The sequence below is a fragment of the Rhineura floridana genome, chromosome 2, assembly GCF_030035675.1.
Source record: "Rhineura floridana isolate rRhiFlo1 chromosome 2, rRhiFlo1.hap2, whole genome shotgun sequence".
Lineage (NCBI taxonomy): Eukaryota > Metazoa > Chordata > Lepidosauria > Squamata > Rhineuridae > Rhineura > Rhineura floridana.
In genome coordinates this window covers 81,349,820-81,376,457 of record NC_084481.1, presented here as the reverse complement: position 1 = coordinate 81,376,457, position 26,638 = coordinate 81,349,820, and the positions used below count along the sequence as shown (strand labels likewise).

The window sequence follows — 26,638 nt, the reverse complement described above, 5'->3', positions numbered from 1 at the left end:
AATTTGCAAATGGGAAATCTAAGGGATTCTTTAGATTATGGAATCTTTATCCAAAAAGTAAGCTAATCACAGGCAAACAACTGGAAAACACTCTGCATAATGCAGTTTAACTGGATGTGGCTCCATCACCTGTTATATTTTACTTTTAGCTCAGGGGTCAGGAATCTAAGCAGCTTTCCCTATTTGAAAATTTGTTAAAGCAGATTGTAGCCCCAAAGGGAAAGTCTTGAAAATGTTATTGTTTGCTCTGTAGCACACAAGATGCGAGTAAGATCTGGGTTTAACAGTGTGAAAGAAAGATTGTTAAAAAATCTGGAAGAAAAGATCCATGCGCAAATAGACAATTCCACTAAACTACTATACTATTGGTATCTTATTCCCTTTAGACTTGCAGAACCTAGAATCACAAGAACGTAATTCCTCAGAGTAATGGAGGGAGTGTAAGACTCTTGGGACTTAGTTACACATGTGGTGGATGTTCTCAGTGGTGCAGCTTTTCTGGCAACACATCCATGAAGTTATCTCTATTATTACTAAGCAGGAGGTAGATATAGACCCACAACTAGCTTTGTCTCATTTGTTAGTTGGTTAAAAAAATTCTAATGACTAAGGACCTTGAAGTTTTTCATTAGTAGCGACTAGAGTTGGAGTGGTATAAAATTGAAAAAATGCAGGTGTGTTGTCAGAAGAGTTATGGTATAGCATTAGCAGAAAAATCAGCATGTTTAGTGAGGCTGTGTGATGTAACACAAAAAATGACACCTTTTATGAGGTGTGGGTTAATTTTATTAGGCACATAAACAATCAGGATAATCAGAGGTTATTATCCCAGATACAAAGACCTTTGGAAAGATATATACTAACAAAACATTCCAATTAGAACCTGAAATGCCCTGTAAAGATGGGACTATAAACATTGTCTGCTAGATTTGACAAAGGTATAGAGTTACCTCATGCTTTTATAATGTTTTCTTTTAGTTAAATCTTATAAATGTATAACTCACACAAAAAATGACCTTCTTAAGGTTCAAGCAAGTATCCAAGAGCCATGTTTTGTTGTTTTAAAGATGCATGGGAAGGAGAGGTCCCAAGACATTTATAAAAAGATCTGGAAGATAAACTGCTTCTGAATGTCCTACAGATAGCAATTTTGACAGGTCAGGGGTGAAGAGAGGAAGTGATCAGCAGACCTTGCTTTGCCAGTGCTAAAATAAGCCTGCAATGTTAAGAAAACCTTCTTGCATGGCATTGGTCCGTTTAGGCCATTTGATAGTAAAGGTTGATTTTCTGCCTTGCTATCTATACTGACCAGCAGATGCAGTCTACTAGCCTGTATGGTCCTAGTAGTCATTCAGCTGTCAGTATTCATCCTATGTAAGTGTTTTCACTTCTATCCATTCTCATACTGCTCTGTTTAATATTGGAAGAAAATGTCAGTTTACAAGGTGATTTCTCTACATTTGTTCAACATTGTACACATGTAGTTTCTAGCACACTGCAACCAGATGATGACTTGGCTGCATTTCCTCTTTTACTGACAAGCCTGTTTTCAAAGTCTGGCATCATAAGCTTCTGGGTCCTAATGGAGGTGGCTCTTTCAATTATTGCTGTTCTTAGTAATCATGCCAACGCTGTCTCTTCTGGTCTGTTTGTGTAATTTGATGAAAGGTGCTTCAGTTAAATTCTTAAGACTTGTTCCATCTAAAGTAAGTCTGTAGAGCCTGGGTGTGGACTCTGGGTTGCCTTGGGGGTCTTGAGGTAGGAATAGAACCCGTGCACAAGAAGCAGAGCAATTACACAGTTCAATAAAGCCAACTTTGTTTAACAAGTTGAATAAACCAGTGCAAACAGATCAATTGTGAGTTAAAAACAGGATAAAATAAGGTTACCTCAAAATAACGGGTATGAAAATAAGGGTTTGTACATGTCTAACTCTAAACCTCTAAATAAATTTGGGTTTTAGAGTCGTTTTGAAGATTTCTGAGTTCTGCTTCTATTCCAATAACTCCAATTTTATGGACCAAGCTTCTATCACTGGGCCATATGTAAGCTCAGCTCCCTGTTACCAGTGCAGCTTAGGTCTTAAGTCCTATGTTCTTCTTGTCCCAGTGGGTCCTAGGTAGCACAGATGTCATTAATGGAGATTCTGGACTGGCTCTGTTGTTCCTTGGCAAGCCCCAAAGGATTCTTCTTTGATGTACAAAATGGATATAGCTGGATTTTTGCAAGTTTCAAAATTGGACCGATTGAATTTTTCATCCTCCCTTTCCTAGCTAGTTTGAGAATACTCATACCTGCACTGGGTAGCTACTTACACACTGACTTAGTTAAAATACTGTTGCTCTTGCCCCCAAATTCTATAACTTAGCTCTTTAAATCAGCCAATTTGTAGCTTCCCCAACACTGGCATAATTGCAAACCTACTTCAGTTACAGAGGCTGGTTCCACCCCCCACCTCCTACAGCTGATAAAAGAACCTGATAAAAGTCCCTATGGAATATCCTCTACTTTCACACTGGAGGAACATCTGTAAATCAGAAGTGGTGCAAGAGATTTATGTATATCACTTTCAACATGATGTGGGGAGGATTTTGAGGTGGGGACCAGATACGGCTGTCGGGATACCAGTTTAGCAAGCTATGATTTAAATAATGCAACAACCTTGTATTGCAGTTGTTAAAACAAGACAAAATGCAAATTGCAATTAGAAGAAACCATGAAAGAGACATAGATAAAAATGTAGTTTGGATTGTCTAAGACTTTAGAATACAAGGGCAAGGGGAGATGCTTAAAAACTGGACCTTGGCAAGTCAAGAATAATTTTGTACATCTTAAGTTGTAAGTTCTCTTGCTGCAATTCAGTTGAAATAACAGGAAATGTGCAGGAGCATTGTTCATTCAATTTTGCCCTTAGAGATACATTTAATAGTGTTGTTAATTCTCTCTCTCTCTCTCTCTCTCTCTCTCTCTCTCTCTCTCTCTCTCTCTCTCTCTCTCTCTCTCATATATATATTAGGGTGTGGTGTTTGCAAAAGAATGATGCCATCTTTCCAGCAAGCATCCACAGAAGTGAAAGGCATGTATGTAAGTGAGAGGGGTTGCAAGACTAATGGGTGTTCTGGTGTGATTTTTTTTAATGTGCAACTTCATGTGTGTGTTTTTTGTATAGCTATTACAACATACAAACATAACTAGATCCACAAATTAACACCGCTATTACTATCTTTCTTTCCGAAAAGCTTCCAATTTTTTCTTCAAATAAACCAAAATAACTAAAAATAATAAACAGTAATGAAAAATCATTAGAAAACCATAATCAAAGAAAAAGCCAGCAGCAGATAACATGAGACAATTTTCGCCTTGGTAGCTGTACTGTTGGGTAATGATTATTTCAGTAATTGATTGCTTATCTCAATTATAGTGCTTTGAAGGCAGGGCAGGGGACTGCAGATTTGATTAATAAGGGTTCACCACCATCTGCAGAGCTCATACACTCATATTTGATATTTATCACTATTTTGCTTGTTACTTGTGTGATTTTTTTTCCTTCTAAGAAGAAGTGGTGGTGTTTATCCTTGGATAATTAGGATAAAACACACAATTTGCATATTATTATTTGCATAATATTATGCACTATTTGCATAATATTTGCATATTTTAGAGCATCAATTCATAATCTATCAAATTGATTTTACTTGTAGCCTGTGAAATTTGACATTGAGTGGGACATATATGAGCGGTCTGCCAGTGCAGACTTTGGGATGAGGGTCTGGGGTGAATGGATGGGGACTCCAAAGTGTTAAAAAATTGTACTGAGAATCTAGCATCTTTTAAGAGAGCTAAACAGAAAATGAGGGTAGATAGATAAAAGGGCTGAGAGTGAATTATTCCTGGCCATATTCACACCATACATTGGTATGATTTCACTTTAAACAGTCATGGATTCCCCCAAAGAATCCTGGGAAGTATAGTTTTTGAAAGGTGCTTAGAGTTGTTAGGAGTTTCCTGTTCCCCTCACAGAGCTACCATTGTCAGAGTGGTTTAACAATCAGCTCCTCTTCCCAGAGAACTCTGGGAACTGCAGGTCTGTGAGGGGAATTGGGATCTCCTAACCAGTCTCAGCATCCTTCACAAACTACACTTCCTGGGATTCTTTGGGAGAAACAATTGCTACATTCACGCTATATATTTATTCCACTATTATCCTGCTTTAAACAGTCATGGCTTCCCCAAAGAATTCTGGGAAGTGTAGTTTGTGAAGGGTGCTGAGAGTTGTTAGGAGACTCTATTCCTCTGACAAAGCTCTAGTGGCCAGAGTGGTTGAACAGTCAGCCTCTCTGCCCAGAGAACTCTGAAAATTGTAGTTCTGTGAGGGGAAGAAAGATCTCCTAACAACTTTCAGTACCTTTCACAAACTATACTTCCTAGGATTCTTTGGGGGCAGCCACAACTGTTTAAAGTGGAATAATAGTGGAATAAATGTATGGTGTGAATGTGGCCCCTGGGTTCCTAAACCCCTTTCAAGGCTCTTTACTTGGAAGGTAGGTTCATATCAGTAGAATTTATTTCTTAGGAAGTGTGCTTCTAATTGCAGTCTTAATACTCTACTGGAAAGTTTGCTGCTTCTCATTCTCTAGTTTTCCTTTTGTCACAGCACTTTGCACATGGCATGAAATGAAGACAGATTTCTTCAAAAGAGAGGCCTCTGGTACAGATTTTGTAATGTGTAACATTTCATTAAAGTAGACCAAGGGTTATCATTCTTTTTGGGACAGTAGGCACATTTGGACTTTTGAAAAAGTGCCATGGACACTAGTCACAAAATGGTTGCTGTGGATGTGTGGTGTAACACAAAATGGCAACGACATCTAAAAGAGGAGAAAAAGGGACAAGACCGCAAAAATGTATGGCATGCTCCCTGTCTGTTTCCCCAACTATGGAAAAAAGGCACCTACATCAGTCACCATGGCACTCACTCACAGAGTTCTTTGCACTTATCCTCTGTTCAGAATGGAAGAGAGGGTGAGTGTTTAATGCTGGCATCTAAGAAAATGTAACCATGATTAAGGGGATGTATTCAATGTAGGAGAGGCTGAACCAGTGCAAATAGCAAATGAGTAGGCAGAGCAAACAGTCTCTTGTGTATTGTGGATTTTTGTTGGGATATATACTGAAATATTTTGTGGGCACCATAAGAGGGACTGGCGGGCACACTGGCGACCTCTGAACTGGGCCTAGCAACAGTAATCAAGGGGCTTTACTCCCTCTAGGTTTCAAACAAGGATTTAAGAAATAAAGGTATTTCCAGTGCCCAGCATACTGTTAGTAATAGTTTAATGTTGAAAATGTATGCTTTCTTCTTGAATCTTTTACTTGTACTTATTCTGGTGAGGTCAGTTGCAGTTGTTCACTGCCTCTAAGAGCAGAAGTAGCCATTGCACTGAAGAGGGGGCTGCTTCCAAAAATGGCAACTCCTTGGTGAATTCTTACCATTTAGACATTCTTAATGGATGTAGTGATGTCATCACCCCATGTGTTTCCCTGCTCATTATCCACATAGTTGTCAGCCACTGATGGAGAAACTACAGAGTTAAGTGTAGCTAAACATTATGGGGAGAGGGAGGAAAGTACGACACCAGACTGCCATTTTCAGAAGCAGTTCCATACTTAAATTAGTTGCATCCTAATATCTGTAGTCCATATTCTTGGGGGCAGCAGGGGAAGCTCCATCTGACCCTGCATGATTGACAGGAAACTATGGGATGAATGCAAGCTGTGAGGCCTTTTGGACTCTGTCAATGTGGTGATTTCATAGGGAAAAGGATATCCTTTTTCCCCAAAAGAAAGCTGTTGCCTTGCCAGTTCTATGCTGAAAAATGAACAAAAGCTCAAGATGTTGCCCTGTAGCCACCCCTTTGTTCATGAGCCATAGAGCTGAGGGGTGGGGAGAGAGAAAGAGAGACAGCCCCCCCTCTCTGGGCTCTCTTCTCCAATTAGGAATGATGTATACAAGACTAAAAGTGTACAGAGTCTTTCTGAATGTTTATGAGTAGAAATGCTTAGTTGGTAAAAGCAACTTCATGAATCTATAATACAGAGGTTGCTCATGTAAGGCCTGTTAATCTGTTTGATGTTCTTTGGAGTGACCAAACTTAGTATGTAGTTTAAAAAAAAAAAAAACCAACCTAAATACTTACTGAGCAACAGCAGCTGACCTTGTGGAAATAGTCTGTTGTAAGATTTATTTCACGATAGCTCTGAGCACATTGGGTCTGGGTAGTTCCTTCATTCTGGAGAAGCTGGCATTGAATTCTGATACAGTATTTTATGTGAAATATAAAATCCTGTTTTTGGATGCAAGGAAGTGGAGGAAATTAGATTAAAATGGTGCTGCTGAAGGGATTTAAACCTTTGGTGTTAATAATCAGGAGATAATCTTCTAGTTGTATCTTCTGCAGTTGGCCATTGAGGAGTATAGCTACAAGATAACTTGTGTCTAAATCTTAGACCCAGAGAATAGCAGTCCAATCCTCTGAGCAGTTTCATTTTAAATGTGCTTGGGGCTTTGGAGGAGCAAGGAGGTAGTTTCTTGTTCTGAGACGAGGATGCTGAATCTCATACTCTGTATCCAAATGCCTTTTTCTGGTCTTGCTCGTGCTGTGGGGCAAAAGGTATTACCTCTGAGTCTATGCCCTTTTCAGTAAAATATGAGCCGGGCACCAGCACTGCAGCTGTGAAGAGGAATTAAAGAGCTGTGGCTGTAGGCGAGGCTCCATCCAGTAGTGTTTCCAGCTGGTATAAATGCTAAGCAAGTTCAATAAGGTCTGCTAATTTCCCTTGCTGAAGAGTGTTTGCAATTTATGGTGAGCTTCCTCTTTGGAGATCACCCTTCATATGCATGGAGACTACACCACAGAGCAGCCTTAACCAGCCTTGAATCCCCAGATGGTGGACTACAACCACTATAATCCATGGAGGTTGATAGATGGGGATGATAGGGGCTGTAGGCCAACAATGTCTAGTGGCCCAAAGGGAAGACAGAATTTCCATCTCTGTTCTCAGTCTTCGTTAGTCATGTGTTGTCACGTCAATAATGCTATCTGCAAACAACATTCATAAGAACATAAGAAGAGCCTGCTGGATCAGGCTGATTGCCCTGAGTCCAAGAGCACTCTGCCTTCTGAAGTTTCCAGCAACTGCTATTCAGAAGCATACTGCCTTCAACTGTGGAGGCAGAGCATAGCCTTCATGGCTAGTAGCCATTGATAGCCTTATCCATGTAGCAACTCCTATTCAGAAGCATACTGCCTTCAACTGTGGAGGCATAGCATAGCCTTCATGGCTAGTAGCCATTGATAGCCTTATCCATGTATCTGTCTAATCCTCTTTTAAAGCCATCTAAACTGGTGGCTATCACTGCCTCTTGTGGCAGCGAATTCCATAGTTTAACTATGCACTGTGTGAAGAAGTACTTTTGTGTGTCCTGTGTTTTCCAATTTAATTGGATGTCCACGAGTTCTAGTGTTACGATACGTAGATATGTAGTATTCCTAGATATTTGGATTCTGTCAGAGTTGCATCCTTCCAACTATGTTTATAAAACAAAAATGATTGTCCCCTTCTTATGATCTTTCAAGTCACTCATCTAAATCAGCCTTGCAAGCTGTTTTGCATATTTACTAGCCTGTCTGTCCACACGTACCTGTGTAAATCATTTGTGGCTTAAAAAGAAAAGAATTCCCAACTTTCTGTGCCTGAAATCCTTACTTGCTAAAAGAAGCAGAACTAACAACTGGCTACTATGAAGTATGATCAAAATGAAAGTATTAGGTCTAAAATAGATGTTTCCATACAAAACTTCTTCTCCCCAGATGGTGGTTGTGCAACCATACTCTGTACACTTATTCAAAGACACTTTCAGAATAGATTTATAAACCCTCTAATTCTGTACTATACAGATGAGATCAAGATTACTATAACAAGGATAATTTTATTCTTCACACATTTATCAATTAATCCAGGGTGTATGGACTGTTCCATTATTTTTATTATTACATTTATATCCATGCTCCTCTCCATCCTGCTGTATCCTCACATAGCCCTGTGAGGTAGGTTAGGCTGAGAGATATTAACTGGTCCCAAGATCACCCAGCAGGATTCATGGATAACCCGGGGTTTGTTTGAAGCCAGGCCTCCCTGGTCTTAGTTCAGCACTTGAACCACTACACCACTACACACCACACTGACTCCTTGCAATGACCCTGTTGAGGTACCTTAGGCAAAGTAGTACCTTATTGCCAGAGCCACTCAGACTGTGTCATAGCTGAGCAGAGATTTGACTCCTCCCCAGTCCAGGTCCAACCCTGTGTCCATTAAGCCACTCAGATTCTGTGAGGGCCTTTACAAAAAGGTAACACATTTACAAACGGGCAACACCAAAAATGTATAATCTGATTGCCCTCAGATGTATCATATTGCCAACAGATGTATCATACAGGTATAAAAGGAACTGGAATTGGCTCTTTAGCACACACTCTGTCACAAACAAGGTTTTCCCTGGGTAATGTGTGAAAAGATCTTCAGAGTAGGGCCCATTCATCTATCTCTCTTCCTGTGTTAATGCTACAGTGAGCTTTACTTGGGGCTTGCTTTGGTATTCTTGATTAATAAATCCATTAGCAGGCTAATACCTAATAGATATTTGAAGCAAGTATTTGCCTTTGAGATCATTATTTGTGAGATGTTAGCACTGCTCTCTATATATATGTACATACATACACACAAACACGTTCCACCCCTGCTTGCTTCACTCGCCAACCCAGCCTGCTATCACCAGTGCTCCCTCCCACAGGCTGCCAGCGTTCCCCTTCCCTCCCCCTGTACATTGATCGTCAGTGCTCCCCTGCCCCACGGGTTGCCAGCGTGCTCTCTTCCCACCTCTCCCACTACCATGGTTGTCAGTGCACTCCCCCCGCCCGGGTCGCCAACATGCCCTCTCTCCCCCCACAATGGGTCGCCAACACGTGCATGCTCCCCTTGCCCCCATAGGCCTCCCTCCCACCCACCGAGGGCCAGGCTCAGCCAACACAGTACCTCCGCTTCTCTCCGTTGTTCACTCATCCACTCACCGCTGGCGTTGAGGGCCTCATGCGCTGCCACAGCAGCACTGGGCACCTCACATGCTGCTTCTGCCATCACTGCTGCCAGCTCGCATTGCCTTGCCTTGCAGTGTCATGCTACCCATGAACGCTTTTGCAAAAAAAGTTCATGGATAGTGTGACGCTTAGAAAAATATTATATAGTAAGATGTATGTGTGTGAGTGTGAGTTTGAGAGAGTACGCGAGAGCATTTGTATTAATGGACAGCCATTGTAAGCATGGAAGAGGGAATCTGCTGTAAGATAAGGGCTCGTGAAATAGCCAGTGCATGCAGACCACTGTGCTTCTAATTCATCTGAGACGTCACTGAGTCATGTATGCCTGCCTTGTAGTTTGGGGGTTATCCCCCATACCACTGAATGCTCCACAGGCACTGCCATAGCAGCAATGGGAAATTTGTGGTCCTCAAGATGTTGGAGTCCATCTTCCATGAGCCTCAGCTAGCATGGCCAATGGTCAGGGATGATGGGAGCTGTAGTCCAGCAATATCTAGAGCAGCACAGGTTCTCAGTCCCTGAACTATAATATCTGTGTAAGTCATTTGTGGCTGAAAAAATAAAATAATCCCCAACTGTTCCTGCTTGCAGTCCTGTGAGCACACCATTCATTCTCCACCACAACTGAGAATGGTAAGCCTCATTGTGCATGGAGTACACCCTTTTGTTAAAGTGGGAGAATATGAGGGATTTCATAAAACTGTTTTGCCTGTTTAAGCCCACCATGGTGAGAACTGCAATATCTTGACATTTAGAAGCTGGTATGAAATTGTTTAGTTTTTAGCGGAAAATATTCTGTGGCTTTATTAGCAAGCAGATATTTCTATAAAATACAAACTATTCTTGAATAAAATACAGTTTTTCATGCTTCAGAAGAACTGTGTGGTGTAAGACTCTTCTGGTTCTGTTGTTACAGGTACTTGCAGGAATGAATGTCTACTCAGCTGAATTTGAAAAAATAAAAGAAGAATACAATGTCCGGGGATACCCAACTATCTGCTACTTTGAGTAAGTCTCTGCTTTTTCTGCATGTAGATGTTGCCAACAGTAATCGTTTATTTTATGTGTTTTCTTATATTCCAAACCTTGTTTTGTTGCATTTACAGAAAGGGAAAATTCCTGTTCAACTTTGAGAACTATGGCGCTACAGCAAAGGACATTGTCGAATGGCTGAAAAAGTAAGTCTCTGAAGGGCGTTTACTTTTTGAAACCTACATTTTGAGTAAACAGTATCATGTCTTGGAAATAGCAGCATATTCATCACTACTCCAAAGGGCAAATAAAAGTATCACACAGATCTATTAAAGATAAACCTGGGCTATTTGCTTTCAGTTTCTGTGCTTTCTATTTTACACTTGCGATATCACCCCAGTTGCAATTCCCTCATTATCTTTCTGGGCACTGGAAGGATGGCATTGATCTGTGTTGAAACTCCATTTTTAAAACCTCACACTTTAAAATTTTCATTCCCTTGTTGACTCCATTATGAGTCAACTTGAAATGGCTCTGGCTGAGAGCTTGTGAAATCTTTTGTTGCTGAGTCTTTGACTGGGGAGGAAGACAGATTCAATGGTCTTTTGTAATGATGACCCACATTGAGAGGCAAGATAGGATTCACAAGATGACACTAGGTTCCTTGTTTTTAGTATGTATGTATGTATGTATGTATGTATGTATGTATGTATGTATGTATGTATGTATGTATGTATGTATGTATGTATGTATGTATGTATGTATGTATGTATGTATGTATGTATTTATTTATTTATTTATTTATTTATTTATTTATTTATTTATTTATTTATTTATTTATTTATTTATTTTCATCCATTCATCCCAGTAGGAGCCCTGGGCGGCAAACAAAAACATTAAAAACACTAAAACATCATAAAAACAATTTTTTTATGATCTTTATGGGTTTTTTATGAACATCTTTAAAAACATATTTTTAAAAAAGCTTTGAAATATCTTAAAAAGCAATTCCAGCACAGATGCAGACTAGGATAAGGTCTCTACTTAAAAGGCTTGTTGAAAGAGGAAGGTCTTCAGATGGTGCCTGTCTAATATTTAAGGGCAGGGAATTCCAAAGAATAGGTGCCACTACACTAAAAGTCTGCTTCCTATGTTGTGTGGAATGGAACTCCTGATAAGACGCTATCTACAGGAGGTCCTCACCTGTGCAGCACAGTGATCGATTGGGTATTTAAGGGATAAGATAAATTTTCAGGTATCCTGGTCCCAAGCTGTATAGGGCTTTGTACACCAAAACCGGAACCTTGAACTTGGCCTGGTATCTAATGGGTAGCAAGTGCAATTCTTTCAGCATTGCCATGACATGATGGTGATCCCCTGCCCCAGTGAACAGTCATGTTGCTGCATTTTGCACCAGTGGACCAACCTCAAGGGCAGCCCCACATAGAGCTCATTACAGTAATCCAGACCTGGAGGTTACCAGTGCATGGAAAACAGTGGTAAGGCTATCCTGGTCCAGAAACAGCTCAAGTTGGTAAAAAGCATTCCTAGCCACTGAGGTGTCCTGAGCCTCGAGCAACAAAGATGTATCTAGGAGCACCCCAGACTATGAAGCTGCTCTTTCAGAAGGAGTACGGCCCTATCCAAAGCAGGCAATTGACCAATTACCTGAACTCAGGAACAACCAACCCACAGTGCCTCTGTTTTTCTAGGATTCAGACTCAGCTTATTGGCCCTCATCCAGCCCACCACCAAGTCCAGGCAGTGGTCCAGGTCTTGCATGACCTCTCCCGATTTAAATGTTACTGTTGTGACGTAGGTTGGGTGGGGGGAGGCATCAATGAGGACGACATTGACATTGAGGACTGGAGAGGCGAGCTCGAGGAAGGGACTACCAGTGAGGTGAGTTAACAGCACGCTCAGACCCCCATCACTGACAGCCCAACTCCCTCTGATCCTGGCCCCCTGTTGAAGCACAGCCTGAACTGTCAGATGCTGCCCCGTTAAAGACAGCTCCATTAGACATGCCGTCTTCGGCTGCATCGAAGGTGCTGCCTGGTCCACCTGAATTCCCCAGCCGGGCGCCCCACAGCTTCCCACACTTGAGCAGACAGTCAGCCCCCACCATTCGGAAGGAGAAGCAGAGCTCCAACCCCAATTGCCCCACGCTTGTAGGCGTCAGAGGTGGGAGATTCAACAGAAGGACCTGAGGAGGAGCCTTCGTTTATGCGTGAAAACCTATCCTACTTAAGTGGACTTAGGGGAGGGGATATTTGCTGAGTCAATGTCTGAGAGCTGCGAAGACATGCTTAGTCAGTGTTAGTCAGGGCAAAAGTTCCTAGATAGGATAGATAGATTGATGAGTCGCAAAGCTTTTGATGTATCTATTACTTTAGTAAAAAGAGAAAAACTCACAGAACCGAGTGAGACTGGGTCCTTTGGCTTCAGGCAGGACAGTTACAGAGAAATAGAGCTGGGTATCTGACACCTCTCCTGATGACCGCTCCCAAGGGCTTCATATAGACGTTAAACATCATTGGGGACAAGATGGTACCCTGTGGCACCCCACAGCATAACTGTCAGTGGGCCAAAAGACAATCATACAATGTTATTCTCTGAAAATGACCTTGGAGATAGGATAAGAACCACAGTAAAACAGTGCATCCGATATCCATCTCACCAAGTCGGCCCAGAAGGATAGCATGGTCAATGATATCAAAACCCGCTGAGAGATCAAGTAAGAGTAACAGAGTTGCACTCCCCCTGTCCTTCTCCCGATAAAGGCCATCCATCAGGGCAACCAAGGCCGATTCAGTCTCATAACCAGGCCTGAACCCAGACTGGACTGGGTCAATATAATCTGTTCCATCCAAGAGTACTTGCAATTTTTGTGCGACAACCCTCTCAGTCACCTTCCCTAAAAAGGGGGTATTTGTGACAGGTCGGTAATTGTCGCAAACCAGTGAGTCCAGGGTGGGCTTTTTCAGGAGTGGTTGGATCACTGCCTCTTTCAAGGTGGCTGGAACCACTCCCTCCCACAACAATGCATTGACCACACTCTGGATTCACTTGGTCAAACCCCCTTGGCAAGCTTTAATAAGCCAAGCAGGGCAAGGGTTGAGGGGACATATTGCTGGCCGCATCAATGCAAGTACCTTGTCCACATCATCAGGCATATCAACTGAAACCATTCCCAAGAAGTTACAGCAGTCGTAGCACTGGACACCTCACTGGGGACTACAGTAGATGTGGATGGGGCATCAAGATTGATACAGAGGCAAGCAACTTTACCTTCAATGTGCCTTTCAAACAATTCCCAGTGGGCCGCCGAAGGGTCTAAGACTCTATTTCCTGGAGTTGATGTCAACAGACCCCTGACAATATGGAAAAGCTCCACTGGACGGCTACTTGAGAATGCGATGGTGGCAGAGGAGTGGGCCTTCTTTTCCACCCTCACCGCAACACAGTAGGCATGGTTATGATGTTTTACCCGTGCCCAATCAGCCTAACAGTACGTCTTTCGCCACTTGCACTCTAACCGTCATCTAGCCTGTTTTATTGCCCTTAGCTCACTGGTATACCAAGGTGCAAACCAGGCTCCACAGTGCTGGAGAGGGCACTTGGGGGCAACCATGTGAAGAGCCCAATGCACCTCGCTGTTCCACAGTGTGACAAGGGCTTCAACAGGGTCACCTCCTTTATCTACTGGGAACTTCCTCAGGGCATTCAGGAATCCAGTGGATTCCATTAGTCTCCAGGAGTGGACCATCTTTATCTGTCCTCCACCCCTGTAGGGGAGGATCGGTGCCATAAGTCTAAACTTCACCAGGAAGTGGTCTGGCCATGACAGTGAGGTGACATCCACCCCCCCATCTCCAGACCACCCCTTTCTCCATCTGGAGCAAAAACTAAGTCAAGGGTATGCCTTGCCCTATGCATCGGGCCAGTGACAACTTGAGTTGTCATGGAGCTGTGAAGTCCTGAACTGGAACACTGGAGGCAACCTCAGCGTGGGCATGGAAATCACCCAGGGCTTTCATTCTGGGCTCCTCCAATACCACAGCCAAGATGGCCTCCGCCAGCTCAATCAGAGAAGCTGCCCAGCAGCAGGATGGACAGTACACCAGCAGCAACCCTAATTTCCTGTCTCCTTGGCCTTGACACCAGGTGCAGGCCCACAAAGCCATGTCTAAGACAGAGTGGTTTCCTGGAGACAGAGATGGAAGTTCTGTAGACCACAGCAATTCCCCCCTCCCGTCCCTGCAGCCTGTGCTGGTGTTGTACTGAGTATCCAGGTGGGCAAAGCTGGGTCAGATCAACTCCTCCCAGCTCACCCAGCCAGGTCTCAGTAATGCACACCAAATCAGCACCTTCATCCGCAATCAAATCATGGATGAGTGTGGTCTTACTGTGTATCGATCTGGTGTTAAACAACACACACAGGCCAGTGGGCACAGCAGATGAGCAACGAGGAGCCCATCCATGACAGGAGTGGGAGCGAGGAACAAGGTGTAGATAGCCTTGCCGTCATCTTCTATGGTAGCTTACTACCTCCCTATGGCAATACTTCCCTCTACCTGTGATCACTGAAATTGGGGTGGCATCACACATGTTCTTCCTTACTAAGACTCCTCCTAAACACCTGATATGGACCCAACAAGAGCCCACCAACAAAACCTACCTGAACCAGTTATCCCAGTAGGCCTCTGAGAGAATTGAGAACAGTCAGACCCACTCAGTATCTTTCACACAGGGCACATCTACTCCCCCCTAGTCTCACACCCAGGGAGGGCCAGCCTTCTGCCAGTTGCTGACTCTCACTCTGAAGGCATCTGCTGACTTTCTCCTATCATTCAGTTTTCTGCACGTGTACCACACGCCCTCCCCACCACCAATCTTCTCTAGATTGGTTTTTTAAAAAAAGAAATAGAAGGGGGTAGTGCCCTCGCCCTTGGGACTCCCTAAGGGATTCCCCAAGGGCAGCTGGGCTTTTATGCCTTCTGACCCAGCCAGGAGCAAGGTTAACTGCAGCCTCTCTCTGGAGGCAGGGTCCTTGCAGCACTTATGAGGGACTTCAGCTGTGTCAAGAGACAGCAACCCAGAGGAGCAAGCAAGCAAGCACCCAGATGCTCAGATACTCATTCCCAGGGCAGGTCTTCTCCAGTCCCCCAGTGCTGCACCTCTTCTTAATCTGTCAACCACCCCTGACCTAAGTAGAATTATTGACACTCGTTCCTTGGAGAAAGATCTTAAGTATAATTCATTAATGAAGATGGTAGATGTTTCTTGGAAGAAATCTGTAATTTGTCATTGGACTGAAAATAAGACATATAGGTTACAGAAAGTATGCAAGAACTGAAGGGCTTGTTCATACCCTGCCATAACAGTCCCTTGGGGAAGAGCCATAGCTCAGTGGTAGAGCATCTGTTTTGCATGCAGAAGGTTCATTCCCCCGCATCTCCAGGTAGGACTAAAAGTGTGCCTCTCTAAAATCCTAGAGCCAATGACAGTGTCGACAATACTGAGCTGGATGGACCCAGTGGTCTGACACGGTATAAGGCAGCTTTGTATGTTCCTATGGTGTGCTCTTTCTGGGGTTTATTCTGGTGTAGGCTTATCTGATGTGTTGTGGAGGGGCTGTGGTAGATAATGATGACCCCACTTAGAAAAAGAGTTATGCAAATAGTAAGTACTCAGAGCTCTTCACATGCTTAATCACACTTATCCTAATAGCATACTGCAATGGAGACTAATGTTCTTCTTTCCAAATTAGAGATTTGGTAATAGGTTGAGGAGATAATGGAATTGTCAAGAGTTCCTGGTTGTACTCAGGTTTGCATGGGCACATCTAGCTCTTACCTCATGATCTTAAGCATTATGCTCTGATGGATTGGCAGCTTTGATTGAGTTTGACTCATTGCAGTACTCTGGTTCGACATGTGTAATTGGGTGGGTGATTGTGGAATCTTCCACTTTAATTATGTTCTCATCTCCTGCTTCCCATCTCATTACTTGAATATGCATGTATGTATCCCTGCATGCCTGTAGACTTGCCTTGCATACTTCTAGAATCCATTCTAGGCCCCGAACAGGCAGGCTTTAGAAAATCTAGATCCACCCTAGACCATTGCATCCTCCTGAGCCACCTTGCCGAAAAATACACCAGTCCCTTAGGTAACGGTCTATACGTGGCCTTCATTGACCTCCAAGCAGCCTTTGACTCAATCCCTAGAAATAGACTATGGGCAAAACTCATCCAAACATCCATTGATAAAAGACTCCTATATCTCATCTTCCAACTTCACCAGCCTTCTACTTTTCGGGTGCGGTGTAGAACTGATGGTTCCATGACCAATCCCATTCCAGTCACCAGGGGGGTAAGACAGGGTTGTATACTGGCTCCCACACTTTTTAATCTGTATTTAAATGATCTCAGTTCATACTGCCAATCCGCTAATTTTCATTCTCCTAAAATAGCAGACCAGCCTTGTCCCCTACTCCTGTATGCCGACAATACAGCTTTACTGTCCCTATCTAGAATAGGCCTCAGAAGGCTCCTCCGCACCTACATGGCCTACTGTGATCTAAACCTCCTGACCATCAATTTCTCAAAAACTAAGATCTTGACCTTCTCCCCGCGGCTAGCTACACCAGTATGGAGAATTAATGGCCAGAGGATTTCCCAGGTTCGGGAATATAAATACTTGGGGATTACGTTTCACTCCTCACTCTCTTGGACCTCCCATATTCGCTCCTCCGTTGCTTCGGCCAGGATCACGGCCAAAGCGCTACTTCGATATTTTTTTTCCAAAGGCGGCCAATTTGTTCCCGCAGCCTCCAGAGTTTTTGCCACCAAGATCATTCCCCAACTCCTGTATGGAAGTCCAATATGGGTTATGAACCTCTGTCCCAAAATTGAGGCTATCCAATCCAACTTCCTCCGCTCCATCCTTGGTGTCCCCCGTTGCGTTCCCAATGCTGTCCTGAAGCTGGGCTGTCCTCCTTAGAATCCCTTGCCTGGTCCCGAACACTGTGTTTCTGGGCCAAGTTGGCCTCTCCCAACCCGCCAGGATACCTCTCTGCCATCCAGTACGACTCCTTTAACACCTCTTGGGCTAAAGCAGTGCAGCTTAAATTCTCTTCCCTTGGCCTTTCACTGGAGTCCTTAACTTCTCCCGATCCATGTTCAACTAAAGCGACCATTAATAGGCGAATAAAGGATATAGACCTACAGTGGGACACAGCTAACGCCGCCACAACTTGCTCCCCCACTCATTCTGGTCTGAGGTTCTTTTCCCCCTTTCCAGCCCCATACCTTGAATTTCTTGACCTCCCGCGTTACAGACTAGTCTTCACCAGGGCTAGGTTTAACTGTTTAACGTCAGCCCTTCTTGAAGGCCGCTTTCGGGGCACTCCGTATGCCAATCGCCTTTGTTCCTGTCATCTCAACGAAATTGAATCCCTTTCACACGTGCTCTTTACCTGCCCTTTCTATTCTACCCCACGTGGCAAGCTCCTAAATCCCCTGATTGCAAATCTCCCACCAAACAGAACAATCGCTGACCGATTGCAATTTCTTTTAAGTGGCACGGACAAACCCACATCGTTCGGGGTCGCCAAGTTTCTTCACCTGGCCCAATGCCTACAATGCAAAAATATTACAAACTCCACGTGATGACAGATGCAATTCCTGCATAACCTGCCACTTCAATTTCTATTTTATATGTCTGTATTTTTAATTTTTTAGCTTCTATTATTTTATGTATAATGGGTCTCTGACCGCACAATAAATTTGATTTGCATACTTCTAGGTATACCCATGAAGGAACAAGGTTGTCTAGCCATCGATTCTATATAATAGGTTGATAATTTGCTGATGGAAACAGTGATAATTGTACATGTGAAAACTGCACATCCTAGGATACTGGAGGTGGAGCAGGGTACATGTGCAATAACCAATAGTTTGCTTTAAAGAGCTTTGTAGATTGGATGAGGTATGTGTATAACAGAGCTAGAGGCATCATGATTCAGTGATCCAACCTGCTGTTTCTTACAGTAGAATACTAAGCACATTGGGTACACACAGTATGAATCAAAGAGGATCCCCCCCCCCAAAATTAATGTCTCTCTTGGCCTGTTAAGAAAGCAACACTAGCAAGTGAAGGAGAAGTATTATTTCTTCCCCCACCCCTGAGCAATGATGTCTGCCTTCATCACCTGTACCTTTCTCTTTGCTTTTTGGCTCAACAAGGATGGCCTTATCTCTTGGCTACCACATGTGAAACATTAGAAGTGTCTAGAATTCCCTTTTCGTTTCTTCCCTTCAATCTGCCTACATTATATTCTGATAATCCCTGCAATATGCAGTGCTTTTATATCAGTGCTGTGACCGCTACTGAAGGCAGCTACTGAAGGCAGCTACTGAAGGCAAAGCAGAACAGTTGCAGACTCTTCCCAGTGATAATCTCTGTTAACAAGCCACCCCGGGCTTTGGCTGATATTTTGGCTGTCCAGAGTTAAAGACAGCTGTTTGTCTTCAATTAATTTTCAATGTACATTTAATAGTTTTCCAGAAGGCAAAGTGATGTGGCCACTTTTCTTCCCTCTCCTAAAAGAAATCAATATTGGGGGGGGGGAGAAATCATATTCAGAATCTGTATTTTAGTTGGAAGCTATCCATAATTGAGGTTGCAGTTATCATTTGTATACAGTGTAAGCCCAGCACATAGGCATAGTAATAGTAATGAATTACTCAAAGGAATCTGTAGTATGGTGTAGTCCAGTGCTGTGTGGCAATGCTTCAAAAATGCCTGAAAATTGTAATTGAAGAATGGCACAACATATGTAGGTACTATATGGGAAATAATAAACCTAATTAAAAAGGACAACAGGAACAGATAACATTTCCAATTAATTCATCCTCCTGTTACAGGCTGATAGTGTGTGTGTTTTTTTTTTTTAATAATGCTTTTTCCCAGCCCTGATTCTCAAAGGACTTCTGAATTCAGGAGTTCTATTTATTTCAGTGGGGCACCTGCCGCTTAGTGCAAGTGAGTGAAAAATGAAGAATTTATGTTGTCTGGACTCTGATTTTTCAAAGATAGTCAGATAACAGATTTCCCTTATGCAGGAAAGGTGAAGAAATGAAATACCTGAATTTGAAATACAATTTAGAAAAAAAAAACTCATAGGCTTCTGATGTCAGTACACATTCTTTTCAAATCCAGTTGCATTTTTTCTCCAAAAAGCATCTCTCCTTGGAGATAGATGCAAAGAGAGAGAGAGAGAGAGAGGCAAATACTTCAAGCTATCATGTTTGCCTCAACCATTTTATTTCACAAGATTAATATACTGCTTAATCAGAAAAACCTCCGAGTGGTTTCCATAAAACAATAAGGAAATTAGTGGGGCTAGAATGTTAAAACTGTGCATGTTCCTAGTTCTCCCAAGGTTGTTCTTCAAAGTTGGGTTTCTAGATCCCAGCTCAGATTGAGAACTTCTAAATTGCAGCTACAAGAGCCTCTTGACTGTTTGAGCTTCCATCATTGGCTGGGGAAACTATGTTTGTGTGTCTGGTGCTATGTGTTGGGAGAGAACCCTGTACCACAGGATCCACTCACCAAAGCCCAAAAAGCCTGGTACCATCATTCTCCACTTAGTGCCCCAAATTCCATGTGTGACTATCTAACCCTTCCTTATATTGTCAAATTTCATAATTGTTGAGAATTCAGAAGGTATTAAAAAAGTCTTCAACTTTAAAATGCCTGTTTCCCTTTGCTACCTGCCATCCTCTTGAAGCTTGAGACCTTTTGTTTGCCTCTGAGTCAAAAGCCTGTTTTCCTCCTACAATGTCCCTCCCCCTCCCCCCTCCATTTGTGAAAGGCCTCAGACAGACCCCAGAGTTCTACTGCCAGTCAGAGTAAACAATACAGTGCTAGGTGGACAAAAAGTCTGACCTGATATTAGGCAGCTTCTAACGTGCCTCCAGCTCCATCACCCACCACCATTTCCTGCTCCCTTGGATGACTCAGCCTTTTATTTCTTGCTGTCCCCTTGTTCATGGAACTCTGTTCCAGAGCACCTACATCAGGGATGGGGAACTGCAGCCCTCCAGAAATGGTTGGACTCCAGTTCCCATCAGCCACAGCCAGCATTGCCAGTGATCAGAGATGGTGGGAGTTGTAGTCCAGTAACAGCTGGAGGGGCAGGGTTCCCCATCACAAACTTTTATGGTGCTGCTGCTCTTTCCTTCTTCTTTCAAATCTCTTCCCAGAAAGGGAAGCCAGAGAGGTGTAGCGGTTAGATTGTTGGACTAGGACCTGGGAGACCAGGATTCGGATCCCAACTCAGCCAAGAAGCTTGCTGGGTGACCTCAGGTCAGTCATAGTCTTTCAGCCTAACCTACCCCACAGAGTTGTTATGAGGATAAAATGGAAAGGGAGGAGAACCATGTATGCCAGCTTGAGCTCCTTAGAAGAATGGTGGGATATAAATGTAATAATAAATAAATAAATTTCCTCTTCTTTGAAACCTTTGGCTCAATATACCCTACTCTTTATCTCATACTGAAACAATGCCTAAATTCATGTAACTTAATAGAATACATATTCTTCCTCCGTTTAACCCTTCCTTCCTGCTCTTTCTTCTCTTCACTCTGTGGCTTCCCCTACGTCCAATTCCAAATTGTAAGTTCATCAAGACAGGGACCTGTCAATTTGTTCTGTAGAGCAGAATGCATTTTAATGGTGCTACATAAATAATAATAAGCTATGAGATCTCTGCTACCTTTTATAGTGTTCAGGGTTTTTTTCTGTTACAACGGGTAGGGAACCTGTGGCTCTCCAGGTGGTGTTGGGCTCCAACTCTCATGTGCTTCAGCCTGCATAGCCAGTGATAAGGGAGGGTGGGAGTTGTAGTCCAGCAGCACCTGGAGGGCCACAGCAGTCGCAAATGATACTCAACTCATTGCATTAATGACTGTTGGTCCTGTGTCATCCAGAATTATATTCCAAGCTCCATTTGAACAATAGATTAAGAGATTAAATATTTACTGATAATCATTACAATGCTGCAAAGAAAGTTTAGAAAGTAGTTTCAAATAGGTATGTTTACAAGATGTAATGTCATACTATGTAGCAATTTATCAGTAGTTTTGTTACAGAATTACATAAAATTATTTGGAGGAAGTTGTAGCATTTTGTCTATAGCATTAGTTTATCAAGCTTTGCCCATTTTTCCACGCTGCCCTTTCTTTACATGTGGAATTGCCTTGCTACGTGTTGGCTTTGTATCACATCACACTTGAAGAACATCTTTTCTTCCTCCTCCAAATATCAGTATTCACTGCTTTCTACTTTTCCCTACCTGAGTGCCCACCAGGAAGGTGGATAGATTGGTGGGTACAAGTGAAGGCATTTTTGGTGGTGGTCCCAAAGTTACGGAACTCTCTCTTTTAAGGTGGCCTTGAAAAATTTGTTTCAAATGCTTCAGAGGGCAAGTTAGGGTTTTATTATGGTCCTTCTATAGCTCTGTTTAGATTCTACACAAAATATGCTGACTAAATTGAGATTATTGTATTGCTTTGATGCTTTTGTCTGTTTTTTAATTTTAACATTTATAAGGATTTTAATTATTACCATTTTTGTATTCTACCTTGGGTAAAAATGTTTTTTTTTAAGTAGCTTATAGATCTGTAAAATAAATAAATGCTGGTGTACGTTAGGGTTTTTTCTTTCTACTTGAGTATAAATCAACAGACAAGCAAGGATGAACCTGCTAAACTCTCTCTTTATCCCCAGTTGCCTCCTGTACTCATGAGGTCTCCTCGCATGGGTTAAAACTCTCATTTTCCAGGGTTCTAAACTGCATACAGCCTGTGCTGGATGGGGTTATACTCCCCCTGAAGACACAGGTTCGCAGTTTGGGTGTCCTCCTGGACTCAGCTTTAAATTTGGATTCCCAGGTTTCTATAGTGGCCAGGAGGGCTTTTGCACATTTGAAATTAGTGCGCCAACTGCGCCCATTCCTTGACCCGTCCGATCTGGCCACGGTGACACATGCCTTAGTCACATTCCATTTAGATTACTGTAACGTGCTCTACGTGGGGCTGCCTCTGAAGACTGCTCAGAAACTTCAGCTGGTACAACGTGCTGCAGCCAGAATGTTAACTGGGGCTGATTACAGGGACCATACAACTCCCCTGCTAAAAAAGCTCCACTGGCTGCCAGTTTGTTTCCGGACACAATTCAAAGTGCTGGTGTTGACCTATAAAGCCCTACATGGCTTGGGTCCAGGCTATTTGTCAGACTGCATCGCCCTCTATGTGCCTGCCCGGGCCCTGAGATCTTCAGGAGAGGCCCTTCTTTCAATACCTTTATCCCCACAAGTACAACTAGTGAGGATACGAGATAGGGCCTTCTCGGTGGCTGCCCCTAGGCTTTGGAATTCCCTCCCCAAGGAGATAAGAATGGCCTCTTCCCTGCAGTCCTTTCATCGACAGGTAAAAACTTTCTTATTTCAGCAAGCCTTTGATTCCGAAGGCGGCTAAGGATAGGCCCAAAAGGAGGTCATATTGCTCTTGCTTGTTTATTTTTTAATTATTCTGATTTTATGAGTATAGTTTTTAATTATCAGAAACAGTTTAATGCTATTTTAAATTAGAGTTCATTTTTTAATTATATCTGTCTATATTTATTTACTTATGTATTATATGCTTTTAACTTTGGTAGGTTTTAATTGTATCTGTATTTTATCTGGAAGCCGCCATGAGTTCCAATTTGGAAAAACGGCGGGGTATAAATAAAGTTAATAAATAAATATTAACAATTCTGCATAGGAGATTGCAGAAGAGAGAGAGGTAGACTTGCACACTGCTTATAGCTCACTCTAGGCCCTGTACTCCACTGTCATCATTGGTATCAACATCTTATGTGTGAAGTGTTAAAAACTTTTAGTTGTTGTGCAGTACATTTAAAAACAAAAGGCTATGGATCCACGCCTACAGGCTCAAAAACAAAAATTAACCAACACAATAGGAACAGTAATTAAGCAGATGGGGAAGTACAGAAGATTGGATTTTGTAGCTTGAGAGTTCGTAGGAAGAAAATGTACGACACAAAACAAGTCAATCTTTTAAAGTGTTGTATAGGGAGATGCATCTTTGTGACTCAGAGTTCTGGAACCTGGGACAAAATAATAGTTTCTGAGTACAGGCTGGAGGGTACTCCATTTGATGTCTTTAATTTTGATGTCACTACAACAATAGGTTAAAATCCTTTAATGGTATTTCATATTCCAAGTTGCTTCCTCAAGCATATAGTTTCAACACTCTTTAAATACTTCCAATATATTGAGTAAGTTATCAGTGTTGCCCTGTTCTTTAATTTTACCCTTTTTTAAACCTTAAACAGGTTATGCAGGACCTCTAGTGGCTGTGCCTTTTGTCACAAATTGTCTTAACTGTAAGATCACAGGAGCAGGGATGGGGAAATTGGTCGAGTGCTGTTTGGACCCTGGCTGTCATCAGCCCAAACCAGCATGGACAATTGTCAGGGTTTGTGGGAGTTGTAGGTCAACACCATATATTAATAAGTTCCTTCATTTTCCACCAGCTAGATAGAGGAAGCATCTGAGTGCTGATGCATAATGTCAAATATGGATCTGCTGTTCCCTGCTTTTTTTAATGATTAGAAAGAAAGATTTGGTGATAGTAATCTTCAAACCAACTAGTTAGGAAGTATTTCACACTCTTTGGAATCCGTACTAAAATTCAAAATGGTCTTAATTTTCTCCAAACTTTAGACCATCATTAAAGAGGCTAGGCACAGAGAACTATAGTACATGCCAAGCCTGTTTCATTGCTTCCTTGTTTTGACAATGAAGAGATAATATTTGCTGTCATGAATCATGGGTTTCTGAGCTGTTAGCTTTAGTGGCAAATGAAAAGATGCTGCATAAAGCAAAGAAGCATTCAGGTGTGCAGTCTGCTGGGCAACCAGTTTGGATTGTTTTGCTGTAATAAAGCTTATTGCTTGGTAGTTCTTCAATTCTTCCTTTTTCCTTTTTGCCCAGTTGCATTCATGTGCACGCAACAAGTAATATATTTGTATACAGTGCAACAGATATAATATATATACAAACTCACACATGTTACTGTTTTACAAATAATGTATTTACATTCATTTTTGACTGGGTATGAATTTGATATAATTCATAGGACTGAAAATGTATATTTGTATGCTTACATTTGTGTATTAGTTTTATTGCCTGATGTTTCAGTGATCTGCTTTTCTACTCTATTGTCAAATCTGAATAGAATTATTACAGGCTAGTAAGCCATGTCTGCTCTACCATCATAAAGCCATTTCTGTTTGTAAACTATTATTGTTGCTGTTTCTTCAAATGTCAGAATCTGGTGCCTACCCTATCCCATCCCACCTCATTTTTAATCTGCATTACAGTGGTTACCTCCTACAAAGGGAGTTACATGTTTCTGCATCAAGTTATCATGTGCATAATCAAATGAATTTCTTAAGATCCAGTTGGCCGAGACAGCTGCTATTTATCTCCTAGCATCTTCTAAATTTTACCTGTTTATTTCTAGTCCTCAGCCACCTAAGCCACAGACCCCTGATACTCCCTGGTATGAAGAAGACAGTGCCGTTTATCACCTAACAGATGATGATTTTGACAAGTTTATCAAGGAGCATCCTTCTGTTTTAGTGATGTTCTATGCACCATGTGAGTTTACATTTTTTCACTGTTCACACCCATATTTGAACCATCTAATGAATGAATGCGGAAAGAAATTTTCAGTGTGTTTTGAAACTTGCAAAGCAAATCTGCATGTTACAGGACATACATGTTCTTCAAAAGGTATTGAAAATTGACTTGAGGTAGTTCACATATGGTTAACAGGCTACCAGTCAAGGGGCAATGACTATTGAAATGCATAATTAATTGAAATCAATATTTACTGATGTAAAAAAAAACGGGAGGAATCACTGAATCGCCAAGGGGGGGGGCATCAGCATTATCTTTATGAAGTCCTTAATGGTTTGTCCCCTCAAAAGAATTTCACCTACTGCAGGAAATAGTTTTCTCTCCCCTCATCTACCTCAATCAGGAATAAACTTCCTCATTCTTCTCCCCAGCTACTTGTTTCTAGGTGGTTTTTTTTTACACTACTTGCAGTTGTAGAAACTCAAAGGAATTGTTTTTGCTGTCCTTGTAGACACTAGCTTTTTCTCTGAGACAATAGTTGGTGGGGAGTGTATTGTTTTCATGTGGTGGGGTGGTACACACTCATGAGAGATATATGGTTCTCAATCTGCATTTGAAAGGCTAAATCTATCGGTGGTATTGGCTGAGAGCCAAAGTTTTTAAACATTTGGCCTAGAAAAGGTACACATTTCCCCCCCACACCCAGTTAAATAACCCAGTTCGTGCAAAGAAAGTAGCAGGTCTATTTTGTTGTAAAGGGCATAGTTGCTCTAAGGCCTTCCTATCATAGGCCCACAAAATCATCCAACATTTTAACCTTCTTCCACACACCAGTACCAGAGATGCATCAAGATGAGTGAACACTGTTAGCTTGAATCATATCTGTTGTGCTTAAGGAGAGTTAAACTCTTTCCTCTCTCTCCCTCCAGATCTTGTCTCTTTTGGTAGAATCTGGGGATCAGTTTGTACATTCAGCAAAATCAAATGATAAAGTTTTTCCTGAACTTTCTAGCTGCAGGTAGAGGGTTGAATGGAAGCATTAAAGGCTACCTGGAACCATGTGAGATATAGATCTAATGGCTCAAAGTGTCCCAAAAAATGACCTGACTTGTGTGGCTGCATCCAGGAATGTCAGGAACCTTAGAAACAATAGTTTCCCAATCCTGCTATGAATGGTCATGACAGCATCTATGCTATAGATTGAGATCTGCTGAAGGCTCTGTGATGGGGCACACCACAAAACCTTCCCAAGTAATGTTTCCCATGTGTCAACAAATAAGGAAAAAGTGAAAGATGGGGATGGCTAATATTTTGGCACCACATCAGGAAAGCACACCCAGTTCAGGACCGTGATTATTTTATCAGACAACTGGAGGAAGTTAAACAAATTAATTTGGGTTCCCCAAATTATTTCTGATTCAGACTGCAGGGCTGTTGTCCACTTCACTGTGATATGTTACTCTGCACATACAAATACAAATGTATCTTTTTATGTGGGTGAGGATTTGAATACGCCATCCTCCATTTGTAACATAAAGTGCTACAATCCAAATAAAGGATTACCGCTTGATTCAACTGATCATATAAACTGGTTCTCAGATTATTCAAGGTTCTGAAATATCACTTCAGTCCCATTAATACCCCTTTTATAACAAACATATTTAGTGCATTAATATGAGTATTTTTTAAATGTCTACTTAATTTCAAACACATTTCATCCTTATGACAGTCATGTGGAGATGATCAGATTTCATACAGATCCCATTTTACAGATGAGTATGGAGAGTTGG

The 26,638-nt window shown here is 42.1% G+C and overlaps 1 protein-coding gene across 6 annotated transcripts in view; it reads left to right on the top strand.

The window, feature by feature from the left end:
• The window catches only part of PDIA5 (protein disulfide isomerase family A member 5), a 271,149-nt gene that overhangs the window by 119,185 nt on the left and 125,326 nt on the right, over positions 1-26,638 (top strand). For all 6 annotated transcript variants that reach the window (XR_009760542.1, XR_009760541.1, XM_061609090.1 and 3 more), the window contains 4 exons: positions 3,017-3,084; positions 10,072-10,163; positions 10,262-10,333; positions 24,730-24,866. Coding sequence is in view for 4 of the 6 variants with exons in the window: in XM_061609090.1 (XP_061465074.1) it covers positions 3,017-3,084; positions 10,072-10,163; positions 10,262-10,333; positions 24,730-24,866 (369 nt within the window). In the remaining 2 variants the exon portion in view is untranslated. The remainder of the gene's footprint in view (positions 1-3,016; positions 3,085-10,071; positions 10,164-10,261; positions 10,334-24,729; positions 24,867-26,638) is intronic.